Here is a 25,699-nt window from a genome sequence, read left to right as displayed (position 1 = left end):
GGCTGAGGTACAGGGAGTGTCTGAACTGGGTTAGAAGTAGGGGTTCGGTCAGCGCCTCTGGGCGGAAGGCAGCAGCAGCCCACGGCCGTCTGGCTGTCACTCCATTGCCCCAGCACCATGAGGGACCACTCAAGTGTCACCCAGGGGACTGGGGAGATGTGTTTATCTACCCAGTAGAGCAGCCCCATTTTCACTTTTGCTATGACAATTTGAAATTTTTGAAATGTGTTCCAAAAAAATCAAAATCAAAATCAAAACTTCTTTTAAAACAAAAGTTTCCATCTCCACAAAACACTTCAGGGAAAAATAAACATAAAACAAAGTAAAATATAATGTTTTAAGGAGAATAATTTACTCATTGTATGAATACTAATTCTAGGGAAAGATTAGTCAGTCTACGTCTTAACAGAAACAGAGTAAGCTGTGGGATCAGATTCAAATTCCTTTGTCAGCAAGAGAGAGGGGAACCTGTTTAATGTCTGTGGATTTCCGTTTCCTCATCTATAAAGTAAAGATGAAAATGACTATCTGTGAGGACAGACGAGAGGCACTCGAGAAGTGTCCAGGAACGCGTGGGACAAACTCCACGGCAGTGCTGACATATTTCCATCTGGCACTGCCACCTGGCTGTGAAGTCGCAGGCCCTCCCTGAACTGTTTATCTTGACTCTTGCCAAGTGCAGTGAGAATTCCACCGCCTCTGGTCTTCCCTGACCTTTGGGGAAAGAACCCTTCCTTCAGCCCTCCATGTTTCTTCTCCCTAGGTTCAGGTGAGCATCTCAGCATCTCTTTCACATCTCTTACAGGCCTCTCTGGCTCTGACCTTTGAACAACTCCTCTCACAATCCACTCCTTTCTATTTTCGCTAGTTCATGTATGTGAACATTTTCTAGCGACATACTAAAACTCTGTCTAACCTTTAAGTCTGTTTCTTCACAACATTTATTTATTTATTTATTTATTTGAGACAGAGTCTCGCTCTGTTGCCTGGGCTGGAGTGCGGTGGTGCAATCTCGGCTCACGGCAACCTCTGCCTCCCAAGTTCATGCCATTCTCCTGCCTCAGCCTCCCTAGGAGCTGGGACTACAGGTGCACGCCACCAAGCCCAGCTAATTTTTTAGTAGAGACAGGGTTTCACGGTGTTAGCCAGGATGGTCTCGATCTCTTGATCTCGTGATCCGCCCGCCTCGGCCTCCCAAAGTGCTGGGATGCCACCGCGCCTGGCACACAACCTTTATTTTAACACACGCATGCTGAGTCCCTCAGTGCCTACGTAGAGTAGCAGAGTCTACCCTAGGCTGGAGATTAAAAACAAAAACAATTCCCTGACACAAAAACAAACCCTTTCTACCTGTATACTTACAAGGTGCCCTGTATACTTACAAGGTGCTCTAGTAACAGCATGGGTTACTTACCAAAAGATTCTTGGGGGCGGGGGCGGGGGAGGGGAGGGGAGGGAATGTGGCACTTAAAAAACAAGAGAAGGGAGAGGGTAATAATCAAAATAAATAGAAAATGGCACTTTTAAAAAACAAGAAAAGGGAGAGGGTAATAATCAAAATAAGTAGAAAACCAGGCAGCTTCTTCCTTCATTAACACTTAGCAGTTCTGTGGCTTCTCTGTCCAGTGCTTACTCATCTAATGAAATAATGCAGCTTATCTATATAACCTGTTTGCATCATGTGGGTCATACGTTTTTATTTCCATTTTAGGCTATTTGAATTATTTCTATTTTTTCAGGTGTCATTTTTCACATATTTTAAATGTACACATTTCTTTTGTAGAAAGGGTACAGCAATGAAGACAATGACTGCTGGAATTCAAGACACATACCAAGACCTGCGATTTGCACATTAAACACTCTTGTTAGACGTTTAGGCAACTTCCAGATAGATGTACAACATGCGATGGTTCTCTCTTCATAGCTGTATTTAATTACTGTTTCCAACTCCTGCATCCTGCTGCTCTACAGGATGGAAAATGCCATCACTGACTTACAGGAGGATAATCTGACTGGAGTCTTTCTATTTGTCATCCCGGGTTTAGCATTACACACACTCACCTGTGACTTGTTTGTCTGGAAGAGAAGGGATTGGAATGGCTGACCCAAACTTAACCAGGAGACGCTCATATAACCAGTCAAAGTGCTTATACCTGTGGTTTACAGATCGATTAGTGTTCTACAAAATAAGGGAAAGAGAAAAGGTTACCAATGCCAACTCTAGAAAATGAAGAAAAAAGCTGCAATCAGTGATCTAAACATGATTCTGCTTTTGATAACATGGATACTTACAGTAGGTGTTAGCTGATATTCGATGTAGCTCTTCAGACCATACATTTTGGAGCCTTTCCTGGGATCTGCTACCACACAGTCAAATGTAGAGGTAGGATAAACCCACATTGGGCCATAATCTCCAACCTATGCCAATGTTCCAGAAAGAAGTAATTTTGTTACATGGAAAAATAATAAATACAATTGATGTGAATCAGCAAGTAATTCTTTTCAGAATGAGAAGTCCTTTGGAGGGTCATTCTTGTTCGTCTTTGAAAGGTACATAAATGGTTCAATGGTTTCTGTTCCTGTTAGATATTATGTTTAAAGACCACACCTGTGGGAAACCCTTCTGCTCCCATGTGGGTCGCTCAGCCCATGGAGAGGAGACACCAGCTTCCCTCTCCCAAGGAGAGTGCTGGTTATAACACAATGTTTCTTTCTAGTCTAGCTGTCTCAAGCTACATGTGATGAAGGACTAGCTTTTAAAATTTTCGAATCTATCACAGACTAATAGTTTGGTGAAATATAACATTACACATTTTGATTTTTCAACAATACCAAATTGTCCTCAAGTTTTCTAAATATTCTCATGTTCTGTACCTATCTCATGGTGGATCAGGAACAAGCAGTTTTCAGATGGGCAACTGGTCTGTGGACAATACTTTGAGTAGCATTGTTCTGGCTCATAGAAGCGATTAATTAGATTGGCCAGAGGCTGATAGCCATTGTTTTACTACTAGCGGCAGGGTGGGGGGAGGGGGAGGTACTACGTCTTAAAAGCAAGAACCAGGCTGTTTTTTCCCATGGACTGCTGTGCCTAAGCACAGTGGGGCTGGCTCACTTCCAACCCCCAGGTATCACGCCCACCTGGGCAAGGCTTGCCCAAAGAGGGTAGGCCTGCATTCCTTTCCCACTGGCCTTCTCTTCTATCTGTGACTAGGGCAAAAAGTTCACAAATTCAGGCGAGGCTTACACTAGACTCACTGGGGTTTTAGCTGTGGTGGGAGGTGAGGAAGGGAAGGCAGCTAAATTCTATGTGGGGGTGTAGAGACCTCGTGTGTAAGTTTTGAGCCTGAGGATCATTTCTGCTAGGTGACAATAGATCTGCTGTCCCAAACCTGGTTTTTTCATCTTATTTAAAACAGCATCCAAGGCCATGGGGGCAGCTGCAGAGGAACCTGGATGCTGGAGCTCATGTACAGGCTTCTGGAACCACTGCCTGAGTCACCAACAGTCTCAAGTTGGTTCTGCCTCATTCATTTCATAAACTTTGATCACAATGACAGATTCCAGAGATTCAGACTGTTAGGACAGTAGCTCTTATCAAAACACATTTCAGAGCAAGAGAAGTCCTTATTATACTGAGAATGTTATCTACCTTCTTGGCTTGAAAATGAAAAATAATTGAGTTATAATCCAAGAAGAGAATGAAAAAACAAACACATGGACTGTAAAAGGACCACTATTCAGGAAGCAGATTCACTCAGATTCATTCAGAGATTCAAGGAGAATGAAATAATTTATGGAACAGGTTTTATTCTTGCAGACTTGAAAAAGTACAGTAAGAAGGTAAAAAGAAAATGAGAAAAATCATGCAGATTGCGCTAAAGGAAGAGAGATTTGTTTAGGCTGAGACCTCAGAGAGGTAAGGCCAGACAGACATAAAAAGGAAAAAAAGGTATACCCAGTCCTAATTTTTTTTTAAGAGGAAGATGCGAAAAGCGGATTGGGATATAAAAGTTCAGAGGCTGTTAGGTCAGGAAGGTGACCTACTCCAAGGATAAGAGTAGTTTAAAAAGAGACTAAAATCTCTGAGAACAAATTAATATAACGCCCTCAGAGAGAGCCCAGATCCAAGAAACTAGCTGAAAGCTGCAGAGGAGATGACTTTCGGGAGCTCCCTCAGTGAGTGGGCCGAAAGCGGCAACTGTGCTTGGCTAGGGCCCAATTTCACGGGGCTCTGTTTCATGAGTGGGCAAGGTTACTGCACTTTTAGAGCAAAGAGTTGTGGGCAAGGTTACTGCACTTTTAGAGCAAAGAGTTAGTCTCTGCTTTCTCTGGGCCTTCTGAAGACATGGTGGCTTTCCTCAGCTTCTTCCATGCATAGACGCCCACAAAGGCAGACCTGCCTACTGGGTGCATGGGTCCAGTTCTACCTAAAACTTGCAGGTCAATGAAAGGCTGGAACCCCTAGCTCTGTACCACCACTGCATGCCTGGGACAAAGTCTCCTTTAAGAATTTGAGGCAGGACGGGCGCAGTGGCTCACGCCTGTAATTCCAGCACTTTGGGAGGCCGATGTGGGCGGATCACAAGGTCAGGAGTTCAAGACCAACCTGGCCAATATGGTGAAACCCCGTCTTTACTAAAAAATACAAAAAAAATTAGCCGGGCATGGTGGTGCATGCCTGTAATCCCAGCTACTCAGGAGGCTGAGGGAGGAGAATTGCTTGAACCCGGGAGGCGGAGGTTGCAGTGAGCTAAGATCGCGCCACTGCACTCCAGCCTGGGTGACAGAGTGAGACTCTGTCTTAAACAAACAAACAAAAAAACAAAACTGAGACAGAGCTGTGCACTCTTGATTTTGAGGAGTTTTAAATGTCATGAAAAGAATAATGGTACATGTTCACTTTTTTTTTTTAAGTCCAGAGAAAACAGGAAAAAAAAAAATCTTTAATATAACTGCTCGGAAGTTAATTATCCCAAATTTGCTTTGAGGGAAAAAGCATAAAAAGGGCTCTTGGTTACAGTTCTTCAGCCTGGAGGCTTCCAAGATTTGGAGTTTTTCAAACATGCAGGCACAAGTAATTAGAGAATCTAATACTATTCCTGCAATTTTATCAAGTCTCCAAAGATTACGGAATAAGACCAGATGTTTCCTCATCCTTGATTGAGTCCAGGGTGAGAACACTCAACACTTCAGGTTCCCAATCTAATTGTTACAGGGTTAGGTCAATAGGATCAGAAGATAGCTACAGTTCTCTTTTCCAGAATTTCATTTGGGAATCTACAACTAAATATCACCTAGACAGAAAATCTATCACCAATCAAAATGTGGAATGAAACCAAAGGGCTTGTGTTACGTTATGCAATAACCAAGTAATTCTAAGACAGATATTCTCAATGATGTCCTTAACTCCCAGCTTCCATTTGGTAGCTCCTTATCTCGACTTGACAGCTGGTTTACTGGAAAAAAACACTATTACCCATATATCTGAAAGGGCACCTTATTCTGATAACATACATGCACTTTACAAGGGAAGAAACATAAATATTTGAATTGAGTTCATCAGTTAAACATATAGGGCTGGCAGGAAAAACAGTATGTAAAATACACTTCAAGACACTTTAGAAAAAAATGATCAAAATAGTATGTTTTATGAGTGTTTGTTCAATACTAAAAGTCTGAAAGATAAAGAATAAACAATGACAGGCATTAATTTGTGTTAATTATCTTCAGTACTCCCACAACACTAACATATATTATCAGTTATTTGGGGCATTAAATATATTTAAAAATACTTTCCAAAAGATGAATAACTCACTTAAGGTACAGTATAAGAAAGAGCTTAATCAGAAAGAAAGCAAACAAAAATAAACAAACTTACAATGATGGGAATTTTCTCTTTGGGTTTTGCTAGTTGTTTGGCCAACAAATACTGTTCCGTGCCAGGTTTTGCAAATCCAGGAAATCTAATCATGAACATAAATGTTCGTCAGTCTTAAGTCTTTTCTTGTAAGAATTTTACAACTCTCGTCCACATTTACTTAATTTACCAGTTTTAACCTTGTCCTGTCTTTCGGGTGCACTAGAACTAGGAAACTGTGGTAAATGAAACCTAATGTAATCAGATTGTTCAATGGCCAATTAGGCATTTAATTAAGCTTGATCTGGTAAAGAGAATAATTTGACTCCAGAAGGTGTGATGTTTACGGGCACTCTATTTGCTTGACTGTGTCTGAAACATTCCATCACCCCAGAGTGAAGGGCAGACCTGAAAAAACGCCCCCTAGTTCCCTGGGGCAGTGAGTAGTGAGCACACCAATCTGAGTTGGCCACAGGGGGCAATAGCCACGTGCTGGCATTTCTACATCCAAATTAAAGTTGCCTTTCAGCAAGCTCACTCCAGAGGCCACAACTGTCCCAAAGAGGCTGTCCTGCTCATCGGCATATGTGCTCGTTTCTTCCGGAATTGCCTTCAGAAGCAGTTCATGACAGCGGAAAACAAGCCTCCAAAGTGCAATCACTAAATTTGGCTATGGGCCAGGGGGAAGGCGGGTGTGTGTGTGTGCGTGTATGTGTATGTGTGTGTGTGTGTGTGTGTGTGTGTCTGTGTGTGTGTGTGTGTGTGTGTGTGTGTGAGGGGGGAGGTCACTTAAGACCCAAAAACTTAAATAAACTTGACTAGGCCGGGCGCGGTGGCTCACGCTTGTAATCCCAGCACTTTGGGATGCCGAGGCGGGCGGATCACGAGGTCAGGAGATCGAGACCATGGTGAAACCCCGTCTCTACTAAAAATACAAAAAAAATTAGCCGGGCGTGGTGGCGGGCGCCTGTAGTCCCAGCTACTCGGAGAGGCTGAGGCAGGAGAATGGCGTGAACCCGGGAGGCGGAGCTTGCAGTGGGCCGAGATTGCGCCACTGCACTCCAGCCTGGGCGACAGAGCGAGACTCCGTCTCAAAAAAAAAGAAAATAATAATAATAATAAAAAAATAAACTTGACTACTTCCAGAAATCACATCTATACCCAATGGACATTTCTGAAATTGGAGGACAGCTAGAACATAGCCATCTGAAGTGCTACTGAAAAAGACAAGATTAATTTGGGTTTTAGAATTTTTCTTTTAGTAAACAGAAGAAAAGGAAGTAAAATATCTACAATGGGAAAAGGAATCTTATTTCTATGAAGTTCCAGTCGCATTGCTTCTACTTTCATTCATGTGCCAAGCCAAAGGCCAGTGGGATGCTCTCAGGGGCCCGTGTCTTCTTTCCCTGCATTCTTGACTGACTTCCCTTGAGTCTCCCTTCTCTAGACATTCCTTTAAAACACAGCTTATACAAGAGACCAGAGGTGTCCTGCAGCTGGATGGCGTGGGGTTTGAATTCTGACTCTAACACTTAGGTAGCCTTAGGGGCTGAAATCTCCTTGTGGAAGAATGAGACCAGAATGACCTACCTTCTGAGGTGATAAGGGAATTAAAGATTTATGTAAAGAGCCTAGTATGTACTCAGTACATTTCAGTCATTGGCGATTAAGTCATCCTCTCTTTGGAAGTACTCCCTGCAGCCTCAGATAGAGTCTTCTTCGGCATTTTGAGCATATTTTGTGATTCCATTCATCACAACTGATTGCCGCTATCCATTTACCTATTACAGCAGCCAGAGGGACTTAGAGGAAGCATTTGTGTTTTCAGAACCTGGAGGAGTTTTGGGAGCATACTGAATGCTTAGTGAATTAACAGGCTAACCTGGAGCACTTTTATTTATTAATAAATTAATTTTTTTTAATTTACTTTTTGAGACAGAGTCTCACTCTGTCACCAGGCTGGAGTACAGTGGCGCGATCTTGGCTCACTGTAACCTCCACCTCCTGGTTCAAGCGATTCTCCTGCCTCAGTCTCCCAAGTAGCTGGGACTACAGGCGTGCTTCTGTGGCAATTATATATCATGACAACTCCTTGACCAGCTTGTAAGCATTTCACTTTTTGGGCACTGTTATGGACTACAGAAAAATTTGAGGACAGCAAACAGCAATGTATTAATTATTTCAGCATCATCAAGATGTCTTTTTTTTTTTTTTTTTTTTTTTTTTTTTTGAGACAGAGTCTCTCTGTGTTGCCCAGACTGGAGTGCAGTGGCGCCATCTCGGCTCACTGCAACCTCTGCCTCCCGGGTTCAACCGATTCTCCTGCCTCAGCCTTCCAAGCAGCTAGGATTACAGGCACGCCACCACGCTCAGCTAATTTTTTATATTTTTGGTACAGATTGAGGTTTCACCATGTTGGCCAGGCTGGTCTCGAATTCCTGACCTCGTGATCTGCCTACCTTGGCCTCCCAAAGTGCTGGGATTACAGACATGAGCCACTACACCCGGCCCAAGATGAATTCTTACAGTGCTCAAGTGTATTTAATTTCAGATCTCTTTTTCTAGTATAAGATGTATGTTCCATGACTAGAATACAGCTGTCATATAAAATGGATTAATTGCTGAAAAAGTGTTAATACTTAAAAACATTTTTTATAATTGTTTTACGTTTAAGTGACTCATTTATACAGTTTAGTTAAATACAAATACACAGGGTTTTAAACTGTTCACAGCACTACAGAGAGACAGAGATGCCTCAGAGGCACAGGTTCAAGTTAGGACTGCTTTAACATGGTTTCAGCCTGGAATGGTATTTTAGAGCAGAAAGAATTCTTAAAGCCAACCTCCTTGCTTTCGAGATGAAGAAACTGAGTTTCCAACAGGTCATGAAACTTGCCTATAAGCAAATTAGAGAGCAAGTGTGGAGCAGAGGAGAGCACCAAAAACCAGAGTCTAATTAAACTAAAGAGCTTCTGCACAGCAAAAGAAACTACCATCAGAGTGAACAGGCAAACTACAGAATGGGAGAAAATTTTTGCAACCTACTCATCTGACAAAGGGCTAATATCCAGAATCTACAATGAACTCAAACAAATTTACAAGAAAAAAACAACCCCATCAAAAAGTGGGTGAAGGACATGAACAGATACTTCTCAAAAGACATTTATGCAGCCAAAAAACACATGAAAAAATGCTCATCATCACTGGCCAGCAGAGAAATGCAAATCAAAACCACAATGAGACACCATCTCACACCAGTTAGAATGGCCATCATTAAAAAGTCAGGAAACAACAGGTGCTGGAGAGGATGTGCAGAAATAGGAACACTTTTACACTGTTGGTGGGACTGTAAACTAGTTCAACCATTGTGGAAGACAGTGTGACGATTCCTCAGGGATCTAGAACTAGAAATACCATTTGACCCAGCCATCCCATTACTGGGTATATACCCAAAGGACTATAAATCATGCTGCTATAAAGACACATGCACACATATGTTTATTGCGGCACTATTCACAATAGCAAAGAGTTGGAACTAACCCAAATGTCCAACAACGATAGACTGGATTAAGAAAATGTGGCACATATACACCATGGAATACTATGCAGCAATAAAAAAATGATGAGTTCATGTCCTTTGTAGGGACATGGATGAAACTGGAAAACATCATTCTCAGTAAACTATCGCAAGGACAAAAAACCAAACACCATATGTTCTCACTCATAGGTGGGAATTGAACAATGAGAACTCATGGACACAGGAAGGGGAACATCACACTCCGGGGACTGTTGCGGGGTGGGGGGGGGAGGGACAGCATTAGGAGATATACCTAATGCTAAATGACGAGTTAATGGGTGCAGCAAAACAACATGGCACATGGATACATATGTAACAAACCTGCACATTGTGCACATGTACTCTAAAACCTAAAGTATAATAATTAAAAAAAAAAAACAAAAACCAGAGTCAGAGACCCCCAGGCATGAGCTGGAACCTCACTCATCAGCCATGAAAACGTGGCCACTCATTGTTCTCAGTCTCTGCTTCCTTTGTTTTCAAAATGGGGCTAATTTATATGAATTTTCAATATACTTTATATTCACACTTAAAGAACAGCTGACAATGATGCACATCACTACTGACCATGACTGAAAACTTCAAATTTGACTCTGAAACAAGACACAGTTGACTAACAAGACAGAGAATTATTCATTTTATTATGCATGCAATTGAGCAGGAAAATATATAATGGAAGAAGCTGGGTAAGAGGCAGCAAAAGTGTGCAGTCAAAAGAGAACTCATTCAATCACTGAAGCTATTTAAATATACTTTGGAGAACTTGTAGGACTTACTAAACTAGATCTAGACCTAGATCTTGATGTCTAAATATTACGTCAAATGTTATGTTTTTAATTTTTCCAGACACAGATTAACATTCTTTGATATCTGCTTTGAATCATGGAATTGGAATATTGGGAAAAAGTATTAGTAATTTCAAAAAATAAACTAAACATAACTGCTGGAAGAAGAGTACTTGAAAATTCTGAGGGAAGTCATAAATTATTAATATATCTTCTTCAAGCTACACTGGCATAAACTACAGCCTTATTTAGGTCTCTCCAAAGAATCCTACAGTGCTATGTCCACAGTCACTGGTGCCCACATGCCTTCCTGTTAAGTAGGGTATCTACAAGTACTGTTAAAAACTTTCTTTTTTTTTTTAGCTAGGTGTGGTGGCTCAAGCCTGTAATCCCAGCACTTTGGGAGGTAGAGGCGGGCGGATCACTTGAGACCAGGAGCTTGAGACCAGCCTGGCCAACGTGGTAAAACCTCATCTCTACTAAAAATACAAGAATTAGCTGGGCGCGGTGGCACACGTTTGTAATCCCGGCTACTCAGGTGGCTGAGGCACGAGAATCGCTTGAACCCGGGAGGTGGGGGTTGCAGTGAGCCAAGATCGCACCACTGCACTTCAGCCTGGGTGACAGAGCAAGACGCCTGTCTCAAAACAAAAAAATAAAACACTTTTTTTTTTTTGTTTTAAATCTAAGAGAAACCTAAGCTAAAACAAAGCTCTTGACCACATTTTTAGGCGCAGGAGCTGAAACACATGCTTTGGCGCCTGAGGGCCTGGCTTCCTGATTGGAACACTCGGATGCATCTCTCTGGGCATCAGTTTGCCTGCAGTAAAACAGGGGTTTTATGTACCACAAAGGGATATGAGGGCTACATGCGAATGATACAAACCACTCTGCACAATGCCTGGCACATGGCAAGTGATTAACAAAATAGTAAAACATTTAAAAGAGAGTTGTTGTTATTATTCTTTTTAGTTTTCCTGTGACATTAGCAATGAAACCTTAATATGTCATAAATTGATAAAGGTAGAAGTAATGAAAACAATTTGGGAAATCATTAAAGAAAATAAATATTTTACTTATTAACCTTGTAAATCAAAAATCCTTTTTTTTTTTTTAAGCAAACTTCTCAGTTAAGATCCAAATAAAAATAACTGAATCATATCCAAAACTTAGGAGATCACTGGAAAGGGAAAAAGCCAGCTGCCTCTTGGTAGGGTATATACTTTGTATTAATGTATGCTTCTACCGCGGCCCTGGTTCCCCGGCTCCCCTTTAAACTTACTTGTTAAGGGGAATTTTCATAGATGAGGAACTAGCACGACTGTTTCCTCGCTGAGCGCCACCTGCATCAGCTGACTCTGAATCCTTAAAGTAGGAAGAGGATTTGGGCCCATCCCAGTCTTCATCCCAGTCATCATCATCACCAGTTGCTAGAGGTGAAAATGGAAGATCATCAGTTAAAAAAAAAAAAAAAAGACCAAAATAAAAATGAAATTACTTAATTTTCTGACAGTAACTACCTACTGGGCAAATCAATTTTTTTTGATGGAGAAAAGGGTATAGTATAAGAGTATAATATGGATGTTAAGAGTAAAGGCTGTGTAGTCCATTTTAAGGCTTGAATTACAGATTCTTTTAGTGCAAAAGACAAATCAGAAGCAACTTAAAGAGGGCTGTCAGATTAATTTTTAATTTTTGACATGGGCACCGAGATGACACAATGGAGAAAGGGCAGTCTCTTTAATAAGTCGTGCTGGGAAAACCAGGTATCTACATGCAAAAGAATAAAACTGGACCTTGTCTTACACCACACACAAAAATCAACTTAAAATAGATTACAGACCTAAATGGAAGACCTGAAACCACACAATTCCTAGAAGGAAACACAGGGGAAAAGCTCCTTGGCGCTGGCCTTGGCAATTGTTTTTTCGAGTATCACACCAAAAGCACAGGCAACAAAGTCAAAAATAACAGGCGGGACTACATGGAACTAAAAAGCTTCTGAACAGCAAAGGAAACAATCAAAATGAAAAGGTAGCCTATGGGCTGGTGTAGCGAGACCCCCTGAAACTATTGCTATGGAATAAAAGATGAAATGCTCCTGATTATCGTAAATACAAAACTGCATGCAGGATTGTGTAAAGACAACGCCAGGTTGGACTGCCAGAACAAGCCAACAGCGCGTGATGTGCTTCCCCCTGGAGAGAGCCTATGAATGGGTGTGCAGTCAGGGAGGTTTCACATCACCAAGATTCCTATCCCAGAAAAGCAGATGTTCATAGCTCTGGGAATGGAATGTGACCCTTGTGGAGAGCCTATAAACGGACACATGGGGGGCGCCGTCCATATGGATAAGATAGGGCTATAAACGCCCTCATCTTGCCACGGCTCTTCTAGGCCTCTTTAGGGTTAAGGCATACTCCCTTCTGAGAATTTCTGGTCTAACAGGTTGTCTAGCTTCACATCCTGTTTCTATGGATTGTTTGTAACCAGCTTTTGCTGCAACTGTTACTGCTGATTACCATCTTGCTAATCATAGGTTATGGAAAGACTGTGTTTCTGTTTTAAGGCTGTTAGAAATTACTGATGCACACACTATATTGTAAATTCTTATCCCTGTATACTGTACTTCTGCATACAGATGTTATGTTAAAGAATTACTTCATCCCCATGTGACCATCTCACCTCATAATCAAATGACCCTAAATCCCTCACTAACCTACCCAGACCCTCACTAAACTTAATAATAAATGCTTGTATATCCAGTGCATTGTTGGCACTGCAGGACCAGAAGGCGGTGACCCCCCAGACCCAGCTTTTGCTATTTTGTGTGTGTCTATTATTTCTCAACCTGCCGATCCGCCTGGGAACAAAAAGAACCCTGTTGCATTGCGGGCTGCTGGCCAGATCCCGCGATAGGCTGGAAGAAAATATTTGCGAGCCATGTATCTGACAACCTGTTAATATTCAAAACATATAAGGAACTTGCACAATTCAATAGCAAAAAAAAAAAAAAAGCTCAATTAAAAAATGGACAAAGGACTCAAATTGACATTTTTCCAAAGAAGACCAAAAAATGGCCAAGAGGTATATGAAAATGCACTCATCATCACACACAAAGAAAAATACCACATGATCTTATTTACATGTGGAACTTTTAACAAGTCTTTAAAAAAATCTAAAAAACTTATAGAAGCAAGAGAGTAGAAAGGCGGTTACCAGGGGCAGGGAGAGGGGGAACTAGGGAGACGTAGGTCAAAGGTACAAAGTTGCAGTCATGAAGGACAAGTCTAGAGATCTCATGTAAAGCATGAGGACTACAGTTAATGATATTGCATTATACATGGGAAACCTGCTGAGGGAGATTTTAGGTGCTCTTACCACACCCACACACCCACACGCACACACTTGCACATATACACGCACGTGCGCACGCACACACGCACTTAGGTAACCATGTGAGGTGAGGGATATGTTAAGCGCTTGGCTGTAGTAATGATTTCAGTATATATGTGTATATTACAACATCACTCTGTATACCTCAAATATAATTTTTTTTTTTGAGACGGAGTCTCACTTTGTTGTCCAGGCTGGAGTGCAGTGGCACAATCTTGTCTCCCTGCAAGCTCCGCCTCCCGGGTTCATGCCATTCTCCTGCCTCAGCTTCCCGAGTAGCTGGGACTACGGGCGCCCGCCACCACACTCGGCTAATTTTTTTTCTATTTTTAGTAGAGATGGGGTTTCACCGTGTTAGCCAGGATGGCCTCGATCTCCTGACCTCGTGATCCGCCTGCCTCGGCCTCCCAAAGTGCTGGGATTACAGGTGTGAAAATATAATTTTTTTAAAGGGCTGTCAGTCCACATCACTTCAGATAAATGCAGACTGTAAGAATCTTAAGTGGTACACAGTAGAAAAGACTTCTAGAGGCCTAGACACTGATAAATCTAGTCTTTTACATTTACAAATAAGCAGAATACCCTTTAATTCTAGAGGCTTGGGGAGGACGAAAGGGACGACAGATCTTTGAAAAGCAGCTGTTTAACACTAACAATAAAGGGGAGAGAAGGGCAACAAGGGGGACATTAAAAAGACCGGGTTGGGGTGTGGGGGAAAAAGGGAAAGAGAAAAAGATGAAAAGTGAAGAAGTAATTAAGCAGCATCGGTAGCTACTATTCTGACAATAATCCTCGTGTCACATAAGGTGCTGTTGGCTCTCCTCCTTCTCCTTCCTCCCCCACTCTAATGACCTGAGTGTCCTTTAGTGTCAGGCCCTAAGAGTGCCATTATGGAGAAGCCGAGGGACAACTGCCAAATGGGGAGAAGAACAAACTATGAGAAGGATGTGGGCCAAGTGACTAGAGAGCCAGACACCAGGAGTCTCCCAGTGCTTCTACCCAGCCCACACCCCTGGTCCTGCTGACAGGCAGCTCCTGTCTACGACTGCCAGCCTTGAGCCAGGACCTGCACCCTTCTTTGGGCTTACGAGTGAGGTCCTTGCTGTTTAGAACAGACATTCAATTCTTGGCCCAATGTGCTTACAGAGGAGACAGGGTTCAGGGATTGTTAAAAAAATAATGGGAGACTATCTTCTTATTTAATTTCAGATCAGACATAAATACCCTTAATTCCCGAATTACTTCCCATTCCATACACTTCTCTTCTGCCTCAGTATTTCTATTCATAGCCTAGTCAAACAGGAAGTTAAAACAGTGAATGCAGAGGTCTTAAACCAGCAGGATGAGCCACATCCCATCCACATACACGTTTCTGGCTCAAGATTTTAAAACAAACGTGTTAGCTGCTGAGATGTTAAAATGAGAAGGTGACAAATAACCAAGACTTCTCATCTCTCTGAAGATGTGGAGATCACAACGTGGGCTCAGCTTCCCTGCAAATGCAGCGATCCACAGGCAACAGCAGGGGCCCTCAGCCTTCTGCAGCCTCCACCGCCCATTCTGCTTTTACTTTACCAACCCAGCGTTTGAATCTGTGACTTCACAGAGACAAGTAAGACTGAACTAAAGTTAATGATCATCTACATTTGGATCCAGGTTTGCTACTAGTGAATAAGGGCAACTGCGAGCAGTTCTTTTGAATAAAATCTATTTTCAACTCAATGACCCAGAGTGGTATTGTGAGGTAAGAAATAGCTATCTGGTCTGTGTCCCCAGTTCCCAGCACAGGGCTCCTAAAACTCTTGTAACTTCCTGAATGTTAGGTGTGCAAGGTGCATCTTTTGTTCTGATATTTGGTCTCTGACCCTGGCTCCTGACACAGACCTCCTAACCCTTGGAATTTCCCCAGTGGTAGGAGCATCTTTTGTTCGAATGAGGTGACTCCTGGTGGGATGGGGGCTGGTCAACAGAAGGACCAGGCCAGGATTAGAAGCTTGGAACTTCCAGCTCCACCTCCCACTCTCTGGGAAGATAAGCGGGGCCAGAGGTTGAGTTAATAATCAATCATGCCGGCCAGGTATGGTGGCTCACACCTGTAATGCCAGCACTTTCGGAGGCTGAGGCAGGTGGATCACCTGAGGTCAGGTGTTTGAGACCAGCCTGGCCAACATGGTGAAACCTTGCCTCTACTAAAAATACAAAAAATCAGCCTGGTGTGGTGGTGGGCACCTGTAATCCCAGCTACTCAGGAGGCTGAGGCACGAGAATCACTTGAACCTGGGAGGCAGAGGTTGCAGTGAGCCGAGATTGCGCCACTGCACTCCAGCCTGGGCAAAGAGAGCGAAACTCTGTCTCAAAGAATAATAATGATAATAATCGATCATGCCTACGTGGTGAAACTGCCGTAAAAATCCTTGAGCTACAGGAAAAGAGATTCTGGGGTGCTGAACATGTAGGGGCACCTGGGGCAGGGGGGCATGGAAGCTCTGCGTCCCTTCCCCATGCCTCGCCCTATGCATCTCTTCATCTGGCTCTTTATTTGCATCCTATAAATTGTGCTTTGTAATAAACTGACAGTAGTAAGTAAAGTGTTTCCCTGAGCTCTGTGAGCCGCTCCAGCAGATTAATTGAACCCAAGGTGGGGGTGGTGGGAACCCCCTTGATCTGACTACAGGTAGACGGTGTCATGACTGTAGGACACTCAGTTGGCTTCTGCTGCACAGCTGCTTGGTGGGTGGGGCAATCCTCCCTTCCCATGCTGTGGTCACAAAACTGTTCTGTGTTGTGCTGAGTGTGGGAACAGCAAAAACAGTTTGGTCTTCCCTGTCTCTCCCACTCAGCCATGGGCGGGCGGGGCGGGACCTCGCACCCCTCTCCTCACCTGGTCCTTGGTAGGCCTGGGGGTGGCCGAAGGCAGCGTCCCAGTTGTTGGGAGTGTTTGTGTTTCTTTGGGCTCCAGCCCCCTCTGGCTGGGCCCCCCAGCCTTCTGAGCTTTCCCAGTTCCCAGATTTGGAGGCACTCCAGGCTGACCAGGGGTCATTGCCACTGCCAACCTATTGAGAGGGGTAAAAAGAAGGAGAATTTTTGTGACTTCTGGAAACCATGACTCAATTCAATAATGAACTGACATAAATGAATACAACAGGAGTGCTAAAAAAAATGTTAATAGAAATGTATTCAAAACAACTTTATATACATAATATTTTGATTTCCAAACATGTAGGAAAGCACAAAAGGTAGCATCAACCTAATTTTACTGATATGAACACATTTTGCCATATTTGCTTAGGAACTTTGAAAACAGCAACAAAGAACTATTAGATGCAGCTAGCGCCCTCTTTCTCTCCAGAAGTAACCACTACTTTTCTGAACCTGTAATTCATTCCCATGTGTTTTCATACTTCACCTGCACATGAACACATTCACAAACAACTGTTTCATATTTTCAAAACTGACCTAAAGGATGGCATACTGTATGTATCTCTTTGCAAGTTTTCTTTTTCCCACTCAACATTATGTTTTTGAGATTATACATGCTGATAATGAGGACCTATTTCTAACTGCTTTACAGCAATCTGTTGTATTTTTAAGTAGGTTTTTTAATTTGAAAAAGAATACATGTATAATAAAAAATTCAAACAATAAAAGTATATGCAATTTGAGAAATATGCCTAAAGTCTTGAGATGCTAGTCATTCTAAGGAACTACTCTACTACTGTCAAAAGACACAAAATTACAACAAATTCAGTTACAGATCGACTTGGCTTTTACTTGAGATTCATGAATCTGGGCAGCCTCCTTCCTACAATCTAGAACGAGCACTCCCACTGGGCATTAACAGAACACTCGGTTTTTAAAGATGGGTTAATAAGGAAATAGAACAACAGAAAAAATGTTGACGGTTAACATCAGTTTACTTCAGGTTACTTTTTCGTAAGGGTTAAAGCAGAGGGGACTCCTTATTATGCTAACTCAGGTAGACTGGGATCTCCTGTTCTCGAGAAAAAATCAGTTTGTTTTAGGACCTATCTGCTTCCTTCAAGTTTCAGTTTGATGATGGAGCGTCCAGCACAAGGGACTCCATTCTGGTTTGGCCTGGTCTGCTGGGGCCTAGTGCAGGAACTCTGAAACAACGGCCTACTGTAATTTTTGTTTCACGCTAACAAATTCCTTGTATATACTTACTCAAACATCCATGGACAGAGATAGCTCCTTTTTGTTTTTAAACATGTAAGTTGGCCTAAACTATATTATTTTTGCTTGGTACTTTTTTTTTTTTTAACAGCATAAAACATTCTGCAAGGTACATCAGCACACATGGACACAATATTCTTTCACATTGTCTCCATAAAATTCCACTGTATATATTTCCTACAACTTGACCACTATATGCTGATGTTCATTTATCTTGTTTTCAGTCTTTGGATACTATAAATAATACAGTGTGATCGGACAGACCAAAATAGACACCTTTTTATCAACTAAGATGGATCCTAAGGTTAAGGGAATACAGCAACTTTCTAAATTACTAGGGCTCTAAACTCGCTAAGAACAGGAGCTATCAGACCCCTCCTAACTGGTTTACAACCCAGACCAAGACAACTCTGACTGGGCAGAGGACTGGCCTTAGAAACATTTTCTTCGGACAAGCAACTGCAGGCCTTAAAGCCAGTTTCAGCAGCTCACCGAGGCTGTGCACAAACTGTGTCCTACAGTTCACCTTTTCACATAAAGAGCCCAATTCCACCTCATTTTAATGCTAAAATCTCACCTCAAAGTGAACAAGGATGTATGTTACATATGTTTATCCACTGCACATGCTCTTGACTCCTCTCATACATATGTATCGCTTTGCCTCCAAACTCCTAAATATATGTGACTCTAGTGTGATACAGGCCCTGTGAGGCATAAAACCCAATGTGTCCCTTCATCTTCGGCACACACCAGAGAAGGTCTCTTCCCAGTCTGTAAACTGTTACTGCCTATAAACCTCTCCTTCCTATTAATCAGCCATCCTGGTGGTCCTTTAGATGAAAACTGCAATCCAAAAGGTCTCTGACATTTCCAGAGAAAAAATGCTACGCTTAAGGAGACTGTGTATTTAGAACCGATGGATTTTGTCAAATTGCTTTTCAAAGAGAATGCAGTAACATTCCCACAGTCTGACAACTGTCACGCTGAGGGGTTTTGTCTTACATAGAAAGGGACTTTGATACTTCTTTTTAAACAGTATTTCTCTCCCATAATTCCTGAGTAATTTAATAGTTTAATTATTAATCTTACAAATAAAATTTTGGAATGGGAAATAGATAGCACCCAATCTCAAAGAATATTCCAGTAGAGAGTACACTTAGCAGCTCTTAGCCCTGCCCCCACCATCCCACCCTTGAGGCAAATACAGTTTTTTGTTAGCTTGATCTTTTTTTTTTTAACATTTAAATCTTGTATCTGTCTGGAACTGAGTTAAGTAAAACAAATAATATAGGGGCTGGGCGCAGTGGCTTATGCCTATAATCCCAGCACTTTCAGAGGCCGAGGCGGGAGGATCACCTGAGGTCAGGAGTTTGAGACCAGCCTGGCCAACATGGTGAAACCCCATCTCCACTAAAAATACAAAAATTAGCCAGGTGTAGTGGTGGGCGCCTGTAATCCCAGCTACCTGGGAGGCTGAGGCAAGAGAATCACTTGAATCCGGCAGGCAGAGATTGCAATGAGCTGAGATCATGCCACTGTACTCAAGACTGGGTGACAGAGAGAGACTCTGTCTCAAAAAAAAAAAAAAAGAAAAGAAAAGAAAGAAAGAAAGAAAAGAAAAGAAAAAGAAATAATACAGGGATCCAGCTCAACATCTTGTCCTCAGTCTGTTACCCTAATACCATTTCATGAATAATCCACCTTTCCCCCATGAATTGAAATGCCGCCTTCATCACATATCAGATTTGGGTCTATAGCTGGACTCTCTTGTTTCTTAGTGATCTATTTGTACTAGTACCACACTTTCACAGAAAAACCATCAACACTTTAGCATAACATCTTAGCTGTTTATTTTTATATATAAACTTTAGCATCAGCTTAATATTTAAACTAAAACAATCTGCACTTTCACATTAGAATGTTGAGTTAAAATACTGATTTTCATTTCAATCACTGTTTACTGAATTCATAGAAAATTATTGATTAAAATTATTCACGCCTTTCACTCCACAATTTCAGTACTGAATCTATTTCATAACATGAAATAGCAAGTCTTCCCTTTTGAGTCTTATACACACACACACACACACACACACACACACACACACACAAATGGTGCTAGTTAAAAAAAAGAAAAATATATATTTGCAAGAAAATTACCCACCCTGTCTAATATAGCCCCTAATGTTGTAGGACACCCTAGTGGCTGGTCTGTTTTGACTCTTCACCAACCGACATATGGGGCAGACAGCTGGCTGTCATGTGCCAGGTGCATCAAAAACAGACTATATGCTTTTCATGTGCAAGTATGATGTCATTCTATTGCCCTATATACCTCTAAGGAAAAAACTGAAGTTACTTGTGATTTTACTCTATGTCAAATACTAACAGGAGAAAGATGTTTCATCCACAAGACTGTGACTTCTCAAACACACAGCTTACAAGGTGACATTCGGCTTCGGGATGGACTCTCAGATGACCCCAGTGGACACTGGAAATGAAGGCGATCATGCTGAGGGCCTGGCAGTCACACTTCAGCTAAGAGAAACCCTTCCTTCTACAGTTTTCTTTAAGGAAGTGTAGTTTTATTCTCCTATTTAGCAATATATTTCATGTCCTCCAAATTCTAAGTTAGAAGGTTTTGTTTTTCAAATAAGAACTTGGAAAAGTACCAAAGTTTGGGACATTAAGGACAGACTATCATTGGTACAGCAGCCTCAGCCTGGTTTCCATCAAGGACCGGCTGTGAAATGAGGGGCTCGGAGGGCGACAGTCAGGAGCCTAGCGAGTTGGAATTCCGTTAATAGCTCTACCTCTCTCCCGCTGTGTAACCTCGGGCTAGAGTTCAGAAGTGAGCGGCCTGGATTCAGAAGACTGCCAGAAGCTAAGTGAGGTACACCACAAAGGAACACAGGACTGTGAGCTAGAACAGAAGAGGGAATGTTCACTGGGGCCTTCCAGAAGACAGTTCAGTCTTAGCAAACTGGCCAGGAAGGATTTTCATCAAGATGGAGGAAAAACCTGGAGGTGAACTATTCATAGCAGCTGTTCTCAAAAAATTAAAATCCATTTAATTAGGGCAAAAACAAATAATTGTTCTTTGAAAATCACTTGGTCAATAATTTATAGGTGTGTAGTAACTGTCATACTAACTGGTTATGTATGTGATCTTAGCTCTCCACCTAGGTTATGAAATCTCTGTGGGGGTATGTTTGTTTCTGTCTCTTTGGTTTTTTTTTTTTTTTTCCTGGAACATTCTCTTTATCTTGTTTCAACCCAACTCCTGCTGATAACAGATTTCACAAAACCCTACCAACTGGAGATCTTTCCTGCAGCTTCCGTCACGGCCCTCGGACTCACTCCCTCAGCAGATGGCCTTTTACTGCCCTGGCAGGTCCCTTCCCCTCTTAACTGTAACCAGTCACTGGCTTTCTCTCTGAACCCAACCTTCCCATACATCGATCTCTGACTTCTTCACTCTCAACCCCCAAATCCCCTTGGTAGTTCCCTAACTACAGACACCTCGTCACGGTAAAACCTATTCTGCTCCTGGGCTGAGGTTTCCATCCTGCGGCGCCTCTCTGTCCTTTCCTTCCACCTTTCCCTCCTCTTCCTTTCTACTAAGCAGCATCTTCATCCTCTTTCTCTTCCCACCCCTTATTTTGCGAACCTCTTCTTGACTTAACTGTCCATCATGGGTAATTAAAATCCCTTCATTAGCACTCACTGCCCCTGGAGTCAACTCCAAGCTTCCTGTGGCTCAATCAGGAGTTTCTTCAGCACAGGTCCCAACTTTGCCTCGTGCAGCATTCCCTTTTCTCCCTACCTGCCACTAACCTTCACTCCGAAGCTTCAAACTTCACACATTTCCCCAAACTTTTCTACATCTCTGCTGTTCCTCACACTATACTGTACTCTTATCTGCACACCTCATCTTTCTCAATTTAGAAAGTCCTACCCCCATCAAAAGGGCTCTGGCCTTCCCACAGCCTGCCGGCTGACATCCAGCCGCCTCCTTTCACTTTCTTCATTATTTGCAAATCAGATGGTCAGTCCCACCAGTCAATCGGGGGACAGCTCTGTCTTACCTGGAGAACGTTTCCCCCAAAAGATTCTCCAAATGCCTTGCATAAAGTGGCAAGGACTCAAATATTTTAAATGTGATGTTTTTGATCATTTGTATGAAATACATCTTACTCTGTCAGACCTCTAACCTTCATGACATGATCACCAAAAGGAGGAAATCAGATTTGCCTTATGTATACTAACTTGAGTCTTTTCGAAAAAATTAACTTCTTGTGGTTGATCACAGAGTAAGTGATTTTCAGCATGTGACTACAGAAAAAATGATTTCTGGCTGGGCGCGGCAGCTTACACCTGTAATCCCAACATTTTGGGAGGCTGAGGCAAGAGGATCACTTGAGGTGAGGAGTTCGAGACCACCCTAGCCAACATGGTGAAACCCCATCTCTATTAAAAATACACAAATTAGCCGGGTGTGGTGGCAGGAGCATATAATCCCAGCTACTTGGGAGGCTGAAGCAGGAGAATGGCTTGAACCTGGAAGGTGGAGGATGCAGTGAGCCGAGATCATACCACCACACTCCAGCCTGGGCGACAGAGTGAGACTCTGTCTCAAAAAAAAAAAAAGAGAGAGAAAGAAAAAAAGAATTTTTAGCTACGAGTACTCTTAAAATAACAGTGTCTGAGTTCTGAAAGTGGATGATACAGACAGGTATCATCTGGAGATCTCCGGAGGGATGGGAAAATATGAGAGAAAGCAGGAGCAGTAAAATGGGAATGGTAAAATCTAGAACGTGGGTATATGATTATTCACTATAAAATTCATTTAACTTTTCTATGCTTGAAATTTTAACAAACATTGGAAAATGCAACAAACAAAATCGGCATACACAATCACTCTCATCTGAGCTCCATTAGAAGGACACAGAGAAGGGCTGTGTCCATCAGGGTAACCTGCCATCTCCTGCTGCCCGTGAACGTGGGGCCCTGGGTAAACGCTTCGTAAATTAAGTATCTGTTGAATGAATACACTCCTAACGCATGTCCGCTTGGGTCTCTGGGACACATTTAAATCTTTCTAATCACCACAGGTAGATGATTATGTCCGACTCTCTTCCTAACTCCCACCCCAACTAAATCAAATGCTCCTTTAGGGCCAGAAGCAATATACTAACAAATTAGCTGGTTTAATGTTCTAAATTTAAAAGCTATCCTCTCCTCATAATGCAAATAGAGAAATACATTTATGCAGGCTTGACATTGGGAGACTTATTTAAACACATTCACTCAAAGGATTTACAGCATTAGCTAAATTTCTTCAGAAAGTAGACTGGCTTGTACTTGACTGCAGAGCCACTGGACCACAGAACAGACTGAGAATGGCCACGAGGGGTGGGGGAGATGGAGACGCACACCCGTGGTGGTGCTGTGTGGTGAGTGTAGGAAAGCTGCACATGGTACAAATATATAATATGGGATAAAAAGGGGCAAGATGAATCCTGGTACACTAGGTGGAGTTTAACTCCCTTTAGGAAGCTATTGGAATTGACTCAAGTAATCATTATACCACATGGGTATAGTGGTTAAGAACTTAGGCTTAAAGCCTGCTATCTGGGTTTGAATCCCAGCTTTATCACTTACCACTAGCTGTGTGGCCTTGGGCAATTTACTTGGCTCTCTTAGTCCCCACACTTATACAATGGGTATAACATTATCCTCCTGTAAGGATTAAATGACATAATGCATACAAAGCATCTAGCACACAGTATGCATTCGGTAGAGGTTATCTTAATATGTGAGGCTCATCTAAAATATCAAGAAAAGAATAAAGACTAGCATTTCTTTGAGTAAATCGCCATCTAAGTAATATACCTATTAGTTTATGCTATGCAGGAAAAGATCAGACAGTTATATTTACAAATAGCTGCACAGCCAGGTCATATTAATAGAGACTTTTAATTGAAGAGATAACAGGCTTAAGATATTTTCTATTCCAGACAACGTTCTGTTCCCTTCAGATACGTAAAAGAGGAAGAAGACAGAAATATTTTTACCATAAAGGTCAACAACAGCAACTCCTAATACTTGGGACTTTCGGCACAAATATTTTCTGTTGCTAAATGCTGAGATCTTGGCTTTTTTCAAAACCTAAGCTTTACTGTAACAAACTAGACTACAATGATCTGGTTGAAGGATCCTTTGGTGTCTGACATTTTTTTTTTTTTTTTGAGACAGGGTCTTGCTCTGTCACCCAGGCTGGAGTGCAGTGGTGTGATCTCGGCTCACTGCAACCTCTGCCTCCCAGGTTCAAGTGATTCTGCCTCAGCCACCCAAGTAGCTGGGATTACAGGTGTGCACCACCATACCCCACTAATTTTTGTATTTTTAGTAGAGATGGGGTTTCACCATGTTGGCCAGGCTGGTCTCGAACTCCTGACTTCAGGTAATCCGCCTGCCTCTGCCTCCCAAAGTGCTAGGATTACAGGCATAAGTCACTGTGCCTGATGTCTCTGACATTTTTGTTTTCCATCCCCACAACGCCTTTGGTCTCTCAACTGCAGACATTTGGTCATGCAATAATCCCCTCGGCTCCTTCACTCAGGTTTCCAATGCTGAGATGTCTCTGTTTCTTTCCTTACACCTTCCCTTCCTCTCAAATTTCTACAGGACAATGTCCTCATTCTCCTCTTCTTTTCCCTCTCTCCGTGGTACCACACTCCTCCTCACAGTCAACCACAGAGTTAAAGACCTTTCATTAGATCTCACTGCCCATGGGATAAATTCATCAATCAAGCCTCCTCTAAGAGGCCTCCATGGTGTAAATCCTCATAATCTTTCCAGTTCCTACATATTCCACATCCCACGTCACCATGCCCCAAGAAGAGCTCCTGTAAGATACTTTACCTGACATAATCACTTCACTTGGGAAAAAAAGATGACTTTTAGGGTTTATTAAATGTTTATTTCCTCTTGTGTTCAAGTTTGAAATTTACCTTATTTATGGAAGAAGGAGAAGGAGAAGGAGAAGAAGGTGGTGACTGGCTGAGACTTTCGACACAACCAATCTGAGCCAAAATATCCACCTTAAAATAAAAAAGGTGCCCAGTGAACAAGAGTGAAAGAGCAGGTCAAAGTTTTTAACCAAAACCAGCACATTCATGGCAGGACCAAATTCTCCAGAAAACTCTAGCATGCCACTCACTCACAAACATTACATGCAAAAAACCCCCAACTGTGTAGCAATGTGTTATCTTCAACGCATTACATTTTCTAAAGTCTGTTGTTTGGTATCACGATACAGTATTACTGAAGCCCTAAAAATAACTATTAAGCAGCACAGAAAGAATGGAACAAGTATCATGCAAGTCATACAGCCAGAGAAACAAACTCCCGAGGAAAAAACAGAAATAGCCAAGTTAAAAAAAATGTTAATATTCTGAACCTTTTGCTTTCAGAGGCATTAGACATGTATGTGAGAGTCCAGACAAAATGAGCAAAGCCACCTAGGCAACTTGAAGCTAACCACAGAGCCACAAGTGAGTCCTACCAATCGCAGCTGTGAATGACACAACAGCTCAGCTGATCTGTGAACCCAGGAGCAAAGGCCAATGTCTCCTGGTATGTGCTCTTAGGGTCTAACTGGCCTACGACACAGCGTCTTGTGAGAAGAGGTAACTGACTGACGCGCTTCCATGAAGCCCGTCCATGGGTAAACTGCAGCGGATGTGTTAAAAGGACCACCCTGGGGCCCAGCTTCCAGGCTTCAAATCCCGGTTCCACAACTGTCCTGTAGGGAAGTCAGTACTACAAACATTTATATAGTGGACGACAGCGTCCTTTTCAGGGGCAACTCTCTTGTGAAAT

At 42.3% G+C, this 25,699-nt stretch overlaps 1 protein-coding gene across 1 annotated transcript in view; it reads right to left on the bottom strand.

Annotated features, from left to right (window-relative positions):
• Positions 1–25,699, bottom strand: part of SNX9 (sorting nexin 9) — a 123,281-nt gene that overhangs the window by 32,882 nt on the left and 64,700 nt on the right. The window contains exons 5-9 of the mRNA XM_030809896.1: positions 16,500–16,671; positions 11,505–11,652; positions 5,882–5,966; positions 2,293–2,418; positions 2,062–2,179 (exon numbers count right to left, since the gene is read on the bottom strand). Coding sequence (XP_030665756.1) covers positions 2,062–2,179; positions 2,293–2,418; positions 5,882–5,966; positions 11,505–11,652; positions 16,500–16,671 — 649 coding nt within the window. The remainder of the gene's footprint in view (positions 1–2,061; positions 2,180–2,292; positions 2,419–5,881; positions 5,967–11,504; positions 11,653–16,499; positions 16,672–25,699) is intronic.

The sequence above is a fragment of the Nomascus leucogenys genome, chromosome 3 (genome assembly GCF_006542625.1).
Source record: "Nomascus leucogenys isolate Asia chromosome 3, Asia_NLE_v1, whole genome shotgun sequence".
Taxonomy (NCBI): Eukaryota; Metazoa; Chordata; class Mammalia; order Primates; family Hylobatidae; genus Nomascus; species Nomascus leucogenys.
This window is presented reverse-complemented; position numbering and strand designations above follow the sequence as displayed.